The sequence below is a fragment of the Protomyctophum bolini genome (assembly GCF_963924005.1).
Source record: "Protomyctophum bolini genome assembly, chromosome: 14".
NCBI classification, from domain to species: domain Eukaryota; kingdom Metazoa; phylum Chordata; class Actinopteri; order Myctophiformes; family Myctophidae; genus Protomyctophum; species Protomyctophum bolini.
The window spans coordinates 28,657,162-28,674,155 of NC_137875.1; the positions used below are offsets into that span (position 1 = coordinate 28,657,162).

At 41.4% G+C, this 16,994-nt stretch overlaps 1 protein-coding gene across 2 annotated transcripts in view; it reads left to right on the plus strand.

Moving 5' to 3' along the window:
• ugp2b (UDP-glucose pyrophosphorylase 2b) overlaps positions 1 to 16,994 on the plus strand; it is a 67,957-nt gene that overhangs the window by 1,666 nt on the left and 49,297 nt on the right. For both annotated transcript variants that reach the window (XM_080782503.1, XM_080782502.1), the window contains exons 2-3: positions 3,051 to 3,178; positions 7,698 to 7,805. In XM_080782503.1, coding sequence (XP_080638629.1) covers positions 3,080 to 3,178; positions 7,698 to 7,805 — 207 coding nt within the window. In that variant the 5' untranslated portion in view covers positions 3,051 to 3,079. The remainder of the gene's footprint in view (positions 1 to 3,050; positions 3,179 to 7,697; positions 7,806 to 16,994) is intronic.

Sequence of the window (16,994 nt, forward strand, 5' to 3'; positions counted from 1 at the left end):
TAAAAATCAGACTCGATAAAAATACATCTATGATTGTCTTGATCCAAGGCTAGTTCAATTAGGATACCACAGGACTACTGTGGTAATAATTACCACAGTAGTCCACAGGAGGAATCGATGACCCCAGGCTACCCCAGATACCACAGTGATAGCCTGGGGTCATTGATTCCTCCTGTGTAGCTCTTTGGGTAGGCTATAGTTTAAGGTTACATCTCCCACTAAGACAACAAATGTATAGGCTATTCATGGTACTTACTTACCGCTTACCGGTAGTTATTTTCATAATTGCACAATTGATTTATGCATCAGAAACCCCCCTTATGACTTTGATGCTTAGTAGCCACAACCACACAGTGAAACATGTTATGTCATGTCACATTATGGTTGTTTATTTTACAATATGTTATATTCCATTAAAATCTGTACACAAAGTATATCAGACTGGCTTTACAGAGAAGTTAATGGACCCAAGTGTATTTCCTCATCAACCACTGTATCAGGTGGATGAAGAGGTTAAAGTCTGCTGGTTTATGTCTTGGTTTTGTTTAATCATGTACAGTATGCCATATTCCATGTACTATGTTAATGAATACCTGTAATATAGAAGAGGTCAGATAAGGCTCTGTCAGGCAGCACAATTACACCTTCTGTAATCAATTAACTGATCTTGTGTATCTTATGTTGGCATAGCTGTGATGCCTGACTACAGCAAGGATAGTAAAAGTGAAATTAAATGTCAAAATTGCAGATGTGCTAGTATGCTGCTACAATTACTTTGCAAAGTAAAGCTCCACAATTATGACCTAACTATACTGCAGTCACAGTGTATGATCTTGATGATATCCTATTTTATTCCACTCTGCCCTCCTACCCATACAAATAAAAAAGTATTGCACATGACATAGGTCCAGTCCTACTCCTATTCCAAATGTCCTGAATTGGCATTGTGTGGAGAATGTAGACCAATAGTCCTGATGGTGGTGCTACAGCAACTATGTAAAGTTAAACATTTGGAAAATTCATATGTAGGTACGTCCCAACCAATTGAGCAAATATTTCCACCCACATCGTTCCAACAGTGCACACACACACACACACACACACACACACACACACACACAGATGGACAGACGGAGAGGGGCGAAAATACTGTCCATACTTCATGACAACACGCTAAAGGGTTGTGCAAGCTAATACACGTTTATTCCTGGAATCCTGTCTGTTAAAACCAGTGGCCTAATATGATACCTAAATTACTTTTGTGCTAGTTTCGCTCAAAATCTCCCCCATTCCCAGAGGCCCTAATTATGATGAAGCCATGTTGTTGGAGGCTAACAAGAGTCTTTCTTGTCCTCTTGGCATACTGTGTCGGTGAAGTATTTGTTCCTGCTAACTCTCTTGTTCGACTTGGCTGCCAGGATCATGGATTTGATCGTGTATGTTTCTCTGGTACTCTCACCATGCCGCTGGCTAATGTCCCTCTTCCTAGAAATCGGCCTACTTGCTGAGAGACCAGAAGCCCAAACAGACAGAAGTGTTCAAATAGCAGGACACCATATGACCATACATACTCACAGTTGGCTATGTCTATGTCTCTCCCCCTTCTCTGTTTCCTGCACCTCCCTCACTATCTGTCTGTTTCTCTGGTTTCAGTAATATAGTTTTTTGAGCCTCTCCTATATCCAGCTTTTGGTGTCTGTCCACAAACTTTGTCCTAAACAAACATTTAATTCCCATTGGCAATGAATGGAGAATTTTACGTCATAGTGTCTGCACAAATAGACATAGGGCTGTATTTTGCGTGTCTTAAGTACCAGGTCTTATTCCCTAACTTGAGTAAACTAAAGACCTGGAGGCGTGATCAATGCCATTTGGCTATTCTGAGTGGCCAAATAGCATTGATCACGCCTCCAGGTCTTTAGTTTACGCAAAAACAAAATACAGCCCTTAGTGTCTATTTTATGTCATGATGATGTGCGTTGATAAGGGCCCCTCCCACTTCACACAGGTGTGATTTTTATTTCTGAATTAGATTACTAATGTTTTTTAGACTCCTATGCCCATCTTTCCGGGTTTGTGTAAACGCAAACATTGAAGACAAAAGTGAGGGCAGAAAAGTGAAGACGTGATTGGGTGCCATGGGTGGGAGATGTGCCATTGGTTGAGCATTGTATAATTGTGCCACGGGTGTCCCCTGTGGCACAATCGTTATGCGGCTAGTAGAGGGATGTCAGACATTGCGCAAAAACTTGAGAGATACAATACTTGGACCTCTTAAGCCATTTTTGGGAGGGAACCCCTTTTGGTGTTTTAAACATGTTATAATTTAGCTATTGAAAAATAGCAGATCAACAAGCTCGTAGGTCTGCTATTTTTGAAAAATCATGAAAATATTTATTTCAGAAAACTGGAGGATTTAGAATATCTTTTATTTATTTTGAGGTCAGGCCTAATTGAAACTCAGGAAGGGGCTGCAACTCATTGGCCGCATTCCTTCTGGAATTGATAATCCCTTGTAGACTAGCCCTCAGCACTTGCCCTTGGGGGAATTCCCTGTTGCCATCTTGAAGGCTATAACGATTCATGTAAGGGGCAAGTTTGTAATGTCGGCTACAAGAAATGTGGACTTCAGGTAGCTCCATATTCTGATGTGCATTGTCATAGCTGTTATCAACTCGCAGTGCACTTGCTGCTTTAAGTATTTCATAATAGACACAAAACGGGCCACAACCCAAGACACACACAGGTGTTGCCAGAAACAAACAAACGGGTCTATCGGGTGGCAACTGGAATGAGGCTGAGAGGTCAATGAGGCTGAGAGGTCAAGTGAACTTTCCCACGTTAGACAAGGCAACTCGCTCGCTTTAGCTCGCTCGGTGGTGTCTCTCGTAGCTCAAGTTCGTTTGAGACGGCACCCCTCCGTCGCGGTCTAAAACTATAGGGTGAAAGTCCCTCCCTTCATGGTGCAGAAAACTGTGTCACGTCTGGGAAGGAGGAGGGAAAGTCGACATTCAAACATATGGAGCTCAACCATTCTGTTTCCTCTCCAGTTCTGAGTAAAGGCGTGGCCAACGGTGGGATGTCTCAGTTCCAGGAAGTAATGCGGCAACAGCTGGAGAGCTCTATGGACGGCGAGCTGGAGAAGCTACTGGACACAACATCAGGGTCCGAAAGGGAGGTATGTATAGACACGGCACGCACGCAACTATAAAAAATATAGCCCCTGGTCAAAAATGATGAAAAACGAGAATAAAAAAAGACGAAAATCACTCACACAGTGATTTTCGTTTTTTTTTTCAAATCCTCAAAAATGATGAAAAACGGCATGCTATTGTATGCCGTACAATGGGCTATCTACTTTTTGAAGTATTTATCTCAAATGTTATAATGGAAGTCAATTTGGAAGTCAATTTGGCTGATCAAGTCTGATCAGGCTGAAAAGTGATAGCACAGATATATATTTCAAGACTATTTTGACAGTGTCACCATCAAATATGGGGCTTCCAATGCACTGAGCATGCAGCCGTCCACCATTTCAATCAAAATCCATTCAAATTCAACACAATACACAACAATGTAGACGATTTTTCTGAGGGACTCAGAAGCTGCAGCGTCTCTGGCATGCTTTAATTTGTGGTATAAATAAAGGAGAAAATAACTTTGAATGAGCGAGTGATTATTAAGTTGATAATATGTCAAGATATCGCAGATGTGCCTCGCATTATTAATAATGCTATATGGTCGCACTCTTTCACTTTTCATCAGCAGAAAATAGTTTGTCTCCTATCTGTTATTTAAATAGCAAAGTGCTTACTCTTAATTATTTTTGCGCCAGGTCCGTATATACGGACCCCAACTTATACTCTGTGTATATAATGGTTGAGCCCCAATTCCTTCAAAATAGGAGCTCTGGGGTGCCGGAAAGACATGGCCCCCCGGAAACAATCAGGGAATTTTATTATATCGCTAGAAGCTCCAAAAAGCGTTCATATTTTGAACGAGAGGCGGATGAGGAGCAGAGAGCGCCCTGGATTAGGAGAGACGAGGCATTCTTTCTGCTGCGCTAACAGCTAAGTCAACGGGAAGTTAATATGGCCGAGAGTCCGATTTAAAAAAGGAAAAACTTCAGAATATTCTTCTCTTGCCTGGTATCATTAAGCTCCTCTTAAAGTGAATGCTGATGGTGGCACCTGGAACTGGGATTTATGCTAACAGCTAGCCGCAATAAAATAGTTAATTAAGGGAATGAGACGCTCTGATCTAATTTAAGTTATGCCCAAAACCCATGACTAATTCACAGACTTCACCCATTTAGGACTGAGGCCGAAAAACGCCTTCTAAAGCCTGACCTAAGTTTTCTGAAAAAAAGAAAATCTAATATTTATTAAAAAATGATATGTTGCTATACAGTCTTGTTGCTATGTACAGTGTATACTATACACTGTACATAGCAACAAGAACCCAAAAAGGGGTTCTCGTCCAGAAGGGTTAGAACACCAAAAGCGGTTCCCGGCCTGAATGGATGATAATCCATAATGAATCCCTCTGCGCCAAATAACGCGTCTAGTTTGCACAGGCTAAGGCCCAAACCACACCAATGCAACTCCTTGCAACAAACAAACCACACCAATGAAACTCCTTGCAACAAACAAACCACACCAATGCAAGTCCTTGCAACATAGCCATTGTTGGGAATAATTGTTGCAAGGAGTTGCATGGCGACCCTTTGGTCGCCACGCACGCGCACGCACGCACTCACACACGCACGCACGCACACACACACACACACACACACACACACACACACACACACACACACACACACACAGATACACACACAGGCACACCACCTCCCCAGGGCCCAAGCATAGAGCAAGCTGAATGCATGTTATCCTGGTGATAATCATGTTTCTCATGACATGCTGTTCATTATCCACTTCATTTGATGATGATACTTTCCAACGCTGGCTGAAATAAAAATATAACGATATTAATGAAAATGGACTATTAATGGAAAGGTCACAAACACACAAGCCTGAGAGGTTGAGTAGGAGGTACAGTGACACTACAAACATGTATACACACATTCATACATCTATCTTTGTATACTTTTTTGAAATATTTATCTTAAATGGTACAATGAAAGTTTTCATACTTTTACTTTTAATTTAATTTTAATATTTAACTTCAATTTATAATGGAAGTCATTGGGATGAGGCTGAAACATTCTCAATTATGGAGTCGTGCGTCATAGATGCATTTTTAGATAACTGACGTGGTAGACTGGCCACAGGAAGTCCCAGATCCATATGTTATTAGTCCCTGTCATGTTGTTACCTCACAGCAGGTGTACAACTCGATGATAGCACTTCAAGTGTACTGGTGCTTGTTTCAGCATTTTATGATCTTGCTTAGTCTATGAGTTTAATATTCTCCTTTAATAGGGTACGTGTTACACACTGCAATGCAGTCATTGTTACAGTGAACAACATTTCTACATGCTCCATTGTGTCATTGCAGAAGAACATGAATATGCATGAAAATGCATAAATTATAAGCAAATTATTGTAAGATTATGCCATTATCTTGCAAGGCCTCATTATACAAGACTTTTCCAAAGCCTTTTCAACGTGGGCTCTCCGGGACAGATATACTCAAGTCACTCAATATATGGAATAGCAATTATATAAAGGTCAGCTTAAAGCAAGGTAAATAACAATATACAATGTATACTAGACTAAAAAAGACACTGGGAAACTTAAAAGGACTGACCCGCAGTGGAGCACACAGAGTTGTTAAATATTGAGTCAGTAAACATGGCACTCTGACTGCTGCTGCGCATTCATGAGTCAAAACAGCTGTGATATGTATTGTGTGACATGGTATACGTTGCTCAAACAAAACATCTATTAAAATACAATACGTATTGGCGAACACAAAACCGTGTATAGCTGAATGTACGTCTCATGTGACACTTTGTTTGATAATTGAACCTTCACCTCTCCACTTTAGGTGAAGTCAGGGTGAGGCTATTTACCTGGTCTCCATGTCACAGCTGTGAGAATGCAGTAGTGTCAAAATGTAGACGCTGGTTGTGTTTGCTGTTTAAATATTTAAAAGGAGATCTGTGTGCTCCAGTGCCTTTGTCCGGGTTAGTCCTTTTTAACTGCAGTTACCCAGTGTCCATTACTGCGAGGAGTACACTGTAGGAGTTCGCAATGACAGACTGGAAACCCCACACATGTCTGAGGCAGGGGAAAGGGGGGATAGGAGGTGGGTGGGGCGAAATGAGTCATTCTATGATTCTGCCTCAGGGGAAGAATTGTGTCACAAGGAAGTAGGCCTGTAACCATTATTACATAATCGTCTAATCACAATTATTTGAGATAACAATCATTTTTTACATAATCGTCACAATCGTTTCCTTGTTGAAAAGTGTTCATACATTTTCAAATATAAAACAGAAGGGGAAATAGCAGATGCAAGCTTGTAGATGAATATCTCGCTACTGACCATGACCAACCGTTTGTCTGGAAAACACTGAACCGTCTGCGGGTTAGCGAAGGACGCTTAACATGTTCTGATGCATGTGTGTGCGCCTGTGCGGTGAACCACAAACAATGAGACATCATTGCGAACGCAGTGAGCACTAACTATGAGACCTAGCAGATCATGTCTGTCTGTGTGTCTGTGTGTCTGTCCCGCTTTCGTGCCCATATAAGGAGCTGAGTGATTTGTTTGTGATTGATGCAACACACTCCATATTTGGACGTATAGCTGCTTTGGGGACTCCTTATATGGTTATGGCTGAGTCATGGTGACATGAGTACTACACACTTCTCACTAATTCGTAATTTATTCTAATTGTTATTGCAATTTACGATATGTGTTCGCTTTCCGCGTTTGCGCGTCTTACTTGTGATATGTACTACACGCAGATGACCTGGCCGAGCCAAACGCCGCTGCACCTGCGCCAATAGAAAGACGTGATATAGAAAGACGAGGAAGAAGAAGCTTATCGCTTTTTGAGTGCTGCTAGTTCCTCCTATGCACAGCTTTGTGTGTGTTTGTAGAACGGATTGTGATGATTTGATTGGCTGATGTATGATGATAAGAGCGCCCCTCATTATGATTTGTTTTTAAGTATAATATGTCAGTAACTTATTCTTACGAGTAGCCTATTTTTTAAGTTACTTATCATTCTCATATCTGGCCCATATGTGCAATTTATTTTATTACGAAGCCTAAAAGGCAAACAGAAATCCACACTTAATGGGCCAGTGAGATGAGGTAAGGTGGGGGTTGTCCTGAGGGTTGTCCATTATTCTCATAATGCTTTGGTGCACTGCTCCTCCTTGTGGATAGGGGGAGGGCTGGCTTACTGAGATAACATGTAGTCCAGGAAGTTAGTGAGTCCAGTGTCCATGAGACACTGGGCTCACTGCTAAAACCACATAACACACATAAAGACCCTCAGGGAAAGTGTTCTAAATCTTCTAAAAGTCATTAACATGTATATATTTTTTCAAAAAAAAAAAGTTTCCCTTTAAGTGTCCCTCTGCTGTGAGGAGGTCGTCTTAATAGATTTTTACCTATCTGGACTATCTTGAAACTAATTATATTATTTTTGGACTTTACAGACTTACTTTACTTTTTTACTCTTGAGTCATTTGGACTAAAACATGCTTGTGTTGCAGGTGTCCAGGAAAGACTTTGGAGGTTTCAAGAAGCTGTTCCACAGGTTTCTTCAGGTGAAGGGACCATCTGTGGAGTGGATCAAGATTCAACGACCCCCGGAAGACTCGGTGAGTGGAAAGAGAGTGTGCGTGTGTGTGTATGCGTGACCATAGCTGCTGATTATACTGACACAATAAGATCAATCTGACATTGTCAAAGCATAAAACACAACGTGCTCCTCTTCTCTCTTTCATCTGTACAGTACTGTATGTGTTTTGCGCTTTACAGTACATGTATGTCTCCTTTGCTGGTGCCCTCTGATCTGAATAGCAGAGGGGGCATCAGGGGAGGACAAAATGTACGGACAGGTCAATGGCTATTGATTTCTGTCCATATTGTCCGTCCTTTACCACATAGGCCTGCAGCATTCTATGACGGATGTCATTAATTGAAGTGATCTTAAGTTGTCACATGCTGCTCTGTGTGTATGTGCGCATGCATGCACTTGTGCATGTGCATTTTCTCTCCACATACCAGGGTATTATGCGTGATCCATCATGGGGACATATATAAGTTCAAACGAGGACCGTATGACTAAGCTAGGCACATGCGCACGCACACATGCACAGTCGAACACGCACGCACATGCGTGTTCCGCCCTATATGCCCAGAGAAGCTAACCATCTCGAGAAAACAAGTCGGCAAAGTCATCTCCTCCCATTAGTTACCCGTTATTCACACAGCCTATACATAGAAGTTTTAAGAAAATAGGACAGTATCGCATATATAAAAATGTGGTCCCTAAATAACTTGATGAGGCTTTTAAAGTCACATTGCCCAGCATTTGTATGAACCAGTGTTCCCATTCTGTAACAACCCATTTCAGTCGATTCACAAAGCCTTCTCCCACCATAACAGTGACAGGTCATCTTAAAAGGGAGTCAGCTTATAGATGACACAGTTGATAACACTCCAAGGCCTGAAGCCAATGGCAGAGCGGGAAGGGAATTTAGGGCGCATGGAAACCTGATTCAGTGCCCATAGGCCCCATACAGCCATTTAAGGAGAACTCAAATTCCATTCTTGAAAGTATGTTCCACTTTTCTTTGTTTGTTTGTTCTTCTATTCTTGACTTCAATAGACACGTCCCATCCCCATACACCTGGGGCATTACCGAAGCACTTATTGGCACTTTCTTCTGTAAAGAAGAGTTTGACTAGGTCACAAGCACAAGGAATGGAACACTGCATCCAGCTTTCCTTACATGCTCTTTGTTCTAGATGTGGAACTTACCCTGAGCGTACAAACTTCATGGGACAAAGCGTTCTTAACTGATCAGATGAATCCAGGGGAAAGCTACCCTGTGAGGAATGAGGGATGGCCCTTATTCTTTTCACATGTTGGGCGTATTGCTGTCATGACTCATAATGGGACGGAGACAAATGGGAAGGCGAACTGGATCGTTCGCCTTTTTGCATCCTGACTTTCCTTATCGGATGGCTTATTTTGGTCCTTCATTCACTCCAGCTCCAATTATAAAGTGAAGTCAAGAGTTTTTGTCATTTAACAAGTTGCCATAATACAATTTTTTTGTTTGTTTTTGAGTGGTGCAACCACTCCTATAGACAGTGGCCTTATGAATCTGGAGGCCCGTTTCAAGACCAAATATGAGGCTCCCATATACCTATGACATAATTATTTTGTTGATACAGCCGTATATTGATACGAATAATTTGACTGTTCAATATCACACGCAGCCATTACTCTCGACAATTAGCAGCAACACCTTTCCTCATCCTGTCGTCCCTTCACAATGAAAGTGTCTCCCCTTTACCTCCCAATGCTGCACATTTTACCATGTTATTTACATGAAATGGGTGTAACTGAACATTAACATTGTGGGAGAGAGCAAGGCAGTGAGTGAGCGAGAGAGAGAGAGAGAGGGCCAAGAGTGGCGGGGCTTGACTGAGGGGACTTCAGTGCATTGTACTTACTTACATAATGTAAGCACAATGCAAGGAATGAGTGCATTCGCCATGTATCTGAAGGAAGCCTGATCTAACCACTCTTAGATTTTCTCCAGTTTATTCCTGAGTTTAAGTTTACCCTATTGTTTTAGGATTTGTTTATTTAGCCTTATTGGGCTTTGTTTAGGGTTAATTCACCCCATGGCTCCTAAATTAGCCAGTGGCAGGTTTTATGACTAGCTCGTGGCTTCCTGTGAGGTTTAGGTTTAGCGTTGGGATTTAGGTTTACGTATTTGGTCTATTCTTTAAAACTAGATATTGTTTTGTTATTGGAGTTTTTACTGTTTCCATTTAAAAAAACAAAAAAAACAGGCTCTTCTAATTAACATTTATATGTGTCCCATGAGTTTCTCTTTTGTTTCCTGGGCCCGGTGTTTAATGGCCCATTGGGTGTCAGTGACACCCTGGTTGGCTTGGTGTGGAATGTGCTAATTTGTCCCCTATATTCAAAGTCTGATTTCCATTGATTGTTGGCTGTGTTTAGCATGTGGCTGTGGAGTTTTGGTAAAAAATCAAAACAACTTGTCTAATATTTTGGCATGTTTAAACCTCCAGGAAAATCCTTGTTGAGGTTCTTGATCCATTGTTTTTCATTAAAACGTCTTTGTCCTACTGTCCAGTTGGGATTGTGTTGAAGTCCAGATACTTTTAGAGCTTCAATGCCATGTGCCATATAATGTTGAACAATCCTTGTAGTTGTCTTTTTTGCATTGTTATTATTTTATTTGTGTTGTCTCAGCCTTGTAGCTATTGATTTACCCGTTTCTCCGACTAAGCCACATTTTTCACATGTGATTAAATAAACACAGTTGCTGGTGCTGGCTGTTGTTTAATCTACAACATGCGTTTTGTAGTTCTATTTTTAAGTGGTGCAACCACTTCTACATCCAGCTTTGTCTGTGTACGTACTTACGTACGTGAATGAGCATGAGTGGTGTGCGCATGCGTGAAATTGGAACGAGAGAAGTATGTGACATTGCTGCCACCTGCTGGACGCAAATCAACTGCCTGTATAATGGGAGGTGGACGGCAGCGCGCATGCACGATCCATAATAAAGCTAATCTAACGGAGCAGAGAGAGAGAGAGAGAGGGGAGTTGCACCACTTGGTTCACACAGGTGTGATTTTAACTATTTGTTTGGGTTTGAAGTATTCTGGTCTCTGGCGTGTTGATTCCTTTTAGCTTGCTGTGTACCAGATAGTCTTTAAGATTTTAGTTTTTTCTGTAGGCAGTCAAGGCAGATATAATCTTTTTTTTTTCTTTTAAGTTTCGCTAAAACCGACTGCACGGTTCAGCCAAAACTGCAATTCTTTGGCAGAAGGAGAAGGGAAAAAAAAACTAACAACAATAAAAGAAGAGTCCTTTCAGGACTGCTTGGTCCTTTAAATAAAAAAAGATCATAGAAATAAATACACAATAAGGAGAGTTCCACCGTTTTCAGTTTGGAACATACAGACACAGGTTTGTGTTTCCACCGCATTGTGTTGGACGGAACAATTGTCATTGTTTGATGCCTAGCTGAATGGTTAGAGAGCCTGTCTGGAGAGAAGGAGTCTCCTGATGTTTGAATCTCAGTAAGAGATGCTGAGAGGTGGCTCACCATCAGGTGGGATGAGATGTTGATCCATCATCTTTCTGCTGTTCCTTCGCCTGGAATGTGGTCTCGGTTGTTGTTGTTTGCCATGGCTGCCAGTTCCCACCTGATGTCGTGTGGGAGTTCTGATTGGTCCAGAGCGTACTGAATAACTTCTAGCTTACATAACGTCTTAAGACAAGGACTCAAGTCTAAGATGAACAACTCATCAGAGAATTCTCCATTGTGTCCTCCAAAGAGGATGATACGATCTCCCACAATGCAACAGCACATACCACGAGTTGGACATGGTCCTTTCCCCTTGGGCTCAACCTTCTTCCAGGAGAAGGTCTCGGGACTGAATTTCCACAGATCATTCAAGGTCTGGTTATCGTTCTTGCCACTAAATATGTACAGCTCTCCATTGTAGATAAATGCTGAATGACACCAGCGTCCTTCTGGTAGAAGTTGTGCAGAAGGTGTGTCCAGCCAGGCGTTTGTCTCTGTGTCAAACACTCTTCTGATGGTGTTGTAGAACCCACCGTTTCCTTGGCCCATAAATACAAACATCTTGGTACCAATGATGGTAGCAGAGTGAGCTGATGAAGCAGGAGGTGGAGTTCCTCTGGTGTTAATTAAAGACCAGACCATTGTGCTGGTGTCCAACTTGTACATTTCATTAGTAGCTCCAGTCATCCCAGTCAGCTTGGTGTGTCCTCCATGGATAAACATGACCTTCTCCAACACACAGGCTGAGTGGTAGCACCTCCCCTCTGGAACAGTCCCAGAAACCCTGGGTTGGAACCATCTGTGGGAGTCAACATCAAATGCATAAAGCACATTCCAGTAATGTAATGGCCTGTGATGGCCTCCCCAGATGTAGGCTGTATCTTCAACCAACACAGCTGTGTGGCCGTTTCGCATGGATGGAACCTCAAGGTCACCATCTCCTCTTCCTGGTTCCACTGGAGGTAACTTCTTGCAGCATAAAGACACTATGTTGAAGACATAGATATCCATCTGTTCCTTGCTGTTGATCCCTCCATTAGAGGAGCTTCCAAAGGAATACAGATTGTCCCTCACTGCTACAGCAGCATAATAGACTTGCTTTGGTCCTACTGCTTTGGAAACAGTCCAAGACAACATCTCCTGTCTGTCTGTCTGTCTGTCTGTCTGTCTGTCTGTCTGTCTGTCTGTCTCTGTCTCTGTCTCTGTCTCTGTCTCTGTCTCTGTCTCTGTCTGTCTGTCTGTCTGTCTGTCTGTCTGTCTGTCTGTCTGTCTGTCTGTCTGTCTGTCTGTCTGTCTGTCTGTCTGTCTGTCTGTCTGTGTGTGTCTCTCTCTCTTCTCTCCCGACGTCTACAGTCATTTTCAACACGGTGCATCATCTTATATATCTTCTGGTGTGACATCACACGAGACACAAACTGTTGCCATGCACGCCATAACGACGCCAATTAGTGCAGCTGTTCTTCATCTGCACCCTTTGAACTCTATTGCTATATTCGGTTCCCTAACTGAGCTGTGTTGTATTTTGAGGCTGTGTGTGTGTGTGTGTGTGTGCGTGTGCGGAATGTGCTCAAGCTGATGTATGGTGATAACAGTGCCGCTCATGTCACGCGGGTGTGATATCCTTCTCCATATCGCTGTGTGAGAGACAGTCCACTGAGCAACTCAAAGTGAGGCTGAATGACAAGCATTTTGCATTCTTTGAGGGGAGCTAGCGCCCCTATGGCCAGCTTGGTGTGTTTGTGTGTTCTCAGGGTGGCCGTAGGAATCTGGAGGCCCGTTTTAAGACCAAATATAAGGCCCCCATATGACATCATTATTTTGTTGATACAGCCGTATTGATACGAATAGTTTGACTGTTCAATATCACACGCAGCCATTACTCTCGACAATTAGCAACAACACCTTTCCTCATCCTGTCGTTCCTTCACAATTAAAGTGTCTCCCCTTTACCTCCCAATGCCGCACATTTTACCATGTTATTTACATAAAATAGGTGTAACTTTACTAACTTAGCATTAACATTGTGGGAGAGAGCAAGTGAGTGAGCGAGAGAGAGAGAGAGGGCCAAGAGTGGCGGGGTTGCCTGACGCCTGACGTTCAGTTGGAGCTTGGAGACCCTCTTGAGAGTAGAGGCTCCCCTGAGGGTGGAGGCCCCCCTGAGAGTGGAGGCTCCCCTAAGGATGGAGGCCCCCCTGAGGGTGGAGGCCCCCCTGAGAGTGGAGGCTCCCCTAAGGATGGAGGCCCCCCTGAGGGTGGAGGCCCGTTTCAATTGAAACTGGTAAAACATACTTAAGGCCTCCTGTCCCTGGTATGTATGGGTCCCTGGCTTGGTCTGTCCGAGCACGAAAATAGCGTTTGGTTGGTTTTCACCACCAAGTGTCACTGTTGTGCATCCTGTGTGTATGCGTGCGTGGCTGTGCAGTGTGTGTGTGTGTGTGGCTGTGCAGTGTGTGTGGCTGTGCAGTGTGTGTGTGTGTGTGTGTGTGTGTGTGTGTGTGTGTGTGCGCATTGCAATGCTGTGCGTACCGACACATGCACATTACATGTCGCCGCTGGGCTGGCACTATATGACTCTGCTTGCCCTAACGTTTTATCATGTATGATATGAACCGAGACATTGATACTGAGAGTAACTTCTATATGAATGTAAACGACAACTGCTGTTACTTCTCAGAGATTCAGTTTAATAACATAAAATGTGATCATGGTATATCAGTCATACACTTCAACAGCAGGAGTCTTTATGCTAACTTTAATAATATTAAAGAATATCTGAGACAGTTTAGCACACCATTCAATATAATTGCTATTTCTGAAACTTGGCTCAGCCTGGAGAGGGGGTTGGACTTTGAGATGGAGGGTTAGAACCTCAATTTTATAAACCGATCAAATAAAGTTGGAGGGGGGACTGCTCTATATGTAGACAATAGATTAACATATAATATTGTAGATGGCATGACTGCTGCTGTTGATGATGTATGTGAATGTGTCACTGTAGAGATCTCCATGGGAAAAAAGAGAAACATCATTGTCAGCTGTGTTTACAGAGCTCCAGATAATAGCGTCGAGGCCTTCAAATGCTTTATGGACGGGACGTTTGCAAAGATCGAGCACAAGGTTGCCTACATCAGTGGGGATTTTAACCTTGACCTTTTGAACCCTAAACATAATGCATTAATTGATGAATTCATGGCTGCAATGTATAGTATGAGTTTATATCCCATTATAACAAAACCGACTAGAATAACTACACACTCAGCTACTATATTAGATAATATATTTACTAATAACATGGAGAACAATATAGTGAGCGGCATACTAATGAACGACATTAGTGACAATCTGCCGATCTTTGCAATCTATAATTGTGACCACAACATGAAGAAGAAAGAACACATTACAACGTCATATAAAAGAGTGAGAACAGAGAAAGCTCTAAATACATTCCAGAGAGACTTAGCAACCCAAGACTGGAAACATGTGTATGAAGCTGAGGATGTCGATGTAGCTTATAATAATTTTCTAGAAAAGTTCCTATTATTATATGATAGAATCTGTCCAATACACGAATATAAAAAAATAGTAAAACTGTTGACAAGCCGTGGATGACTAGGGGATTAGTTAATGCTTGTAAAAAAAAGAATAAACTATATAGAGACTTTATGAAACATAGAACCATAGATAATATATATATATAAAAATAAATTAATGGATATTATTAGAAGAATAATAAACGATTTGAAAAGAATAAAAACAACATTAAGGGTACATGGAATATATTAAATACAATTATTAAAAATAGATTAAACCCCAACTATACAAATCACTTTACTGACAATGATAGAATAATCAACAACATGAATGAGGTGGTGGAGGAGTTTAATAATTTCTTTGTGAATGTGGGTCCAAATCTGGCTGCCGAAATAAAACCACCCTTAGGAGGTGGTGTTACTCAACTGCCTGATGAAAGTAATCCTGCCTCAATCTTCCTACATAACACAGACAAACAGGAAATACTAGATATTGTCCACAAGTTAAACAATAAAACATCTACAGATGGAGATGGTATTATCATGGCAGTTTTGAAGAAGGTTATTTGTGCTGTGGCAGACCCATTAGCACATATCTGCAATCTATCTCTCAAAACAGGTTTTTTCCCCACCCAAATGAAAACTGCCAAGGTTATCCCAGTTTACAAAGCTGGTGATAAACATTGCTTCACAAACTACGGAATATGGATTTAGATCTGGCCGGTCAACTACAATGGCACTGATTGAGCTAATTGAAGAACTAACTACTCTATCGACAGTAATAAATATGCCCGTGGTATCTTTATTGACTTAAAAAAGGCATTTGATACAATAGATCATGACATATTACTGGAAAAAATTGAAAAATATGGGATTAGAGGGTTAGGGCTTAGTTGGGTTAAGAGCTACATAAAAAACAAACAACAATACGTACAGATGGGGGAGCATAAGTCTAGTTGCTCACCCATTAACTGTGGGGTACCGCAGGGTTCAATTTTAGGTCCCAAATTATTTATATTATACATAAATGACATATGTAAAGTTTCAAGTATCTTGACGTATGTTGTCTTTGCTGATGACACTAACATCTTCTGTGCTGGGGAGAACCTTCAGCAATTGTTGAAGGAGGTCTCATTTGAACTGGGCAAACTAAAACTATGGTTTGATACAAATAAACTATCACTCAACCTGAAAAAAACTAAATTCATGATCTTTGGAAATAAATCAATACAATCAAACTCACTAGTTGAGTTAAAGATCGACAATGTAAACATAGAAAGAGTTAATGAGAACATATTTTTAGGAGTGATTATAGATGACAAATTCAGTTGGAAACCACATAAAATATATCCGTTCAAATTTAGCTAGAAGTGTTGGTGTACTAGGCAAAACCAGACATATACTAAATTATAAATCATTGATTACACTATATAACACACTAATATTACCATATCTGACATATTGCGGGGAGGTGTGGGGAACCACCTATAGAAGCAACCTACAGCCTCTAATTATAATGCAAAAAAGAGCATTAAGAATAGTACATAAGGTAGGCTATTATAATCCTACAAATGAACTGTTCTTAAGGTCCTCCACACTGAAGTTCTTAAATTTAGTTGAATTCAAATCGGCACAAATTATGTAAAAGGTAAGGAATAAACTACTTCCTGTAAACGTTCTACAATTGTTCAAGGATATGGAGGGACGCCTCCAGTTAAGATGGGACCTAAACTTCCAACAACCCTGTGTTAGCACCACCCGGAAGAGCATGTGTATTTCTGTCTGCGGGGTAAATATATGGAATAGCCTGACCGAGGAGGTGAAACACAGCAGACAGCCAGACACATCTCTCGATTCAAGATACTATTTAAGCATATCCTTTTGGCTAAATACAGTGCATCATAAAATGATTTGTATATGTGATATATATATTATAATATAATATGTAGTATGTAATATATAGTATATATATAATAATATGATATAACATATTTGACCTATGAAAATGATGATGATTGTAGGGCGTCTATACCGTATGTCGTATGACGCCGAGAGGCTAAATCGAGGAAAAGTTTTTGTTGTCAGACTCGCTGCTTTAAAGGCTGTCGTGCGAGAATCATTGCTCCGGGACAGGGCACTGCTTTTGTTATGTTTATTAAAGTTATCACAGCATAGTT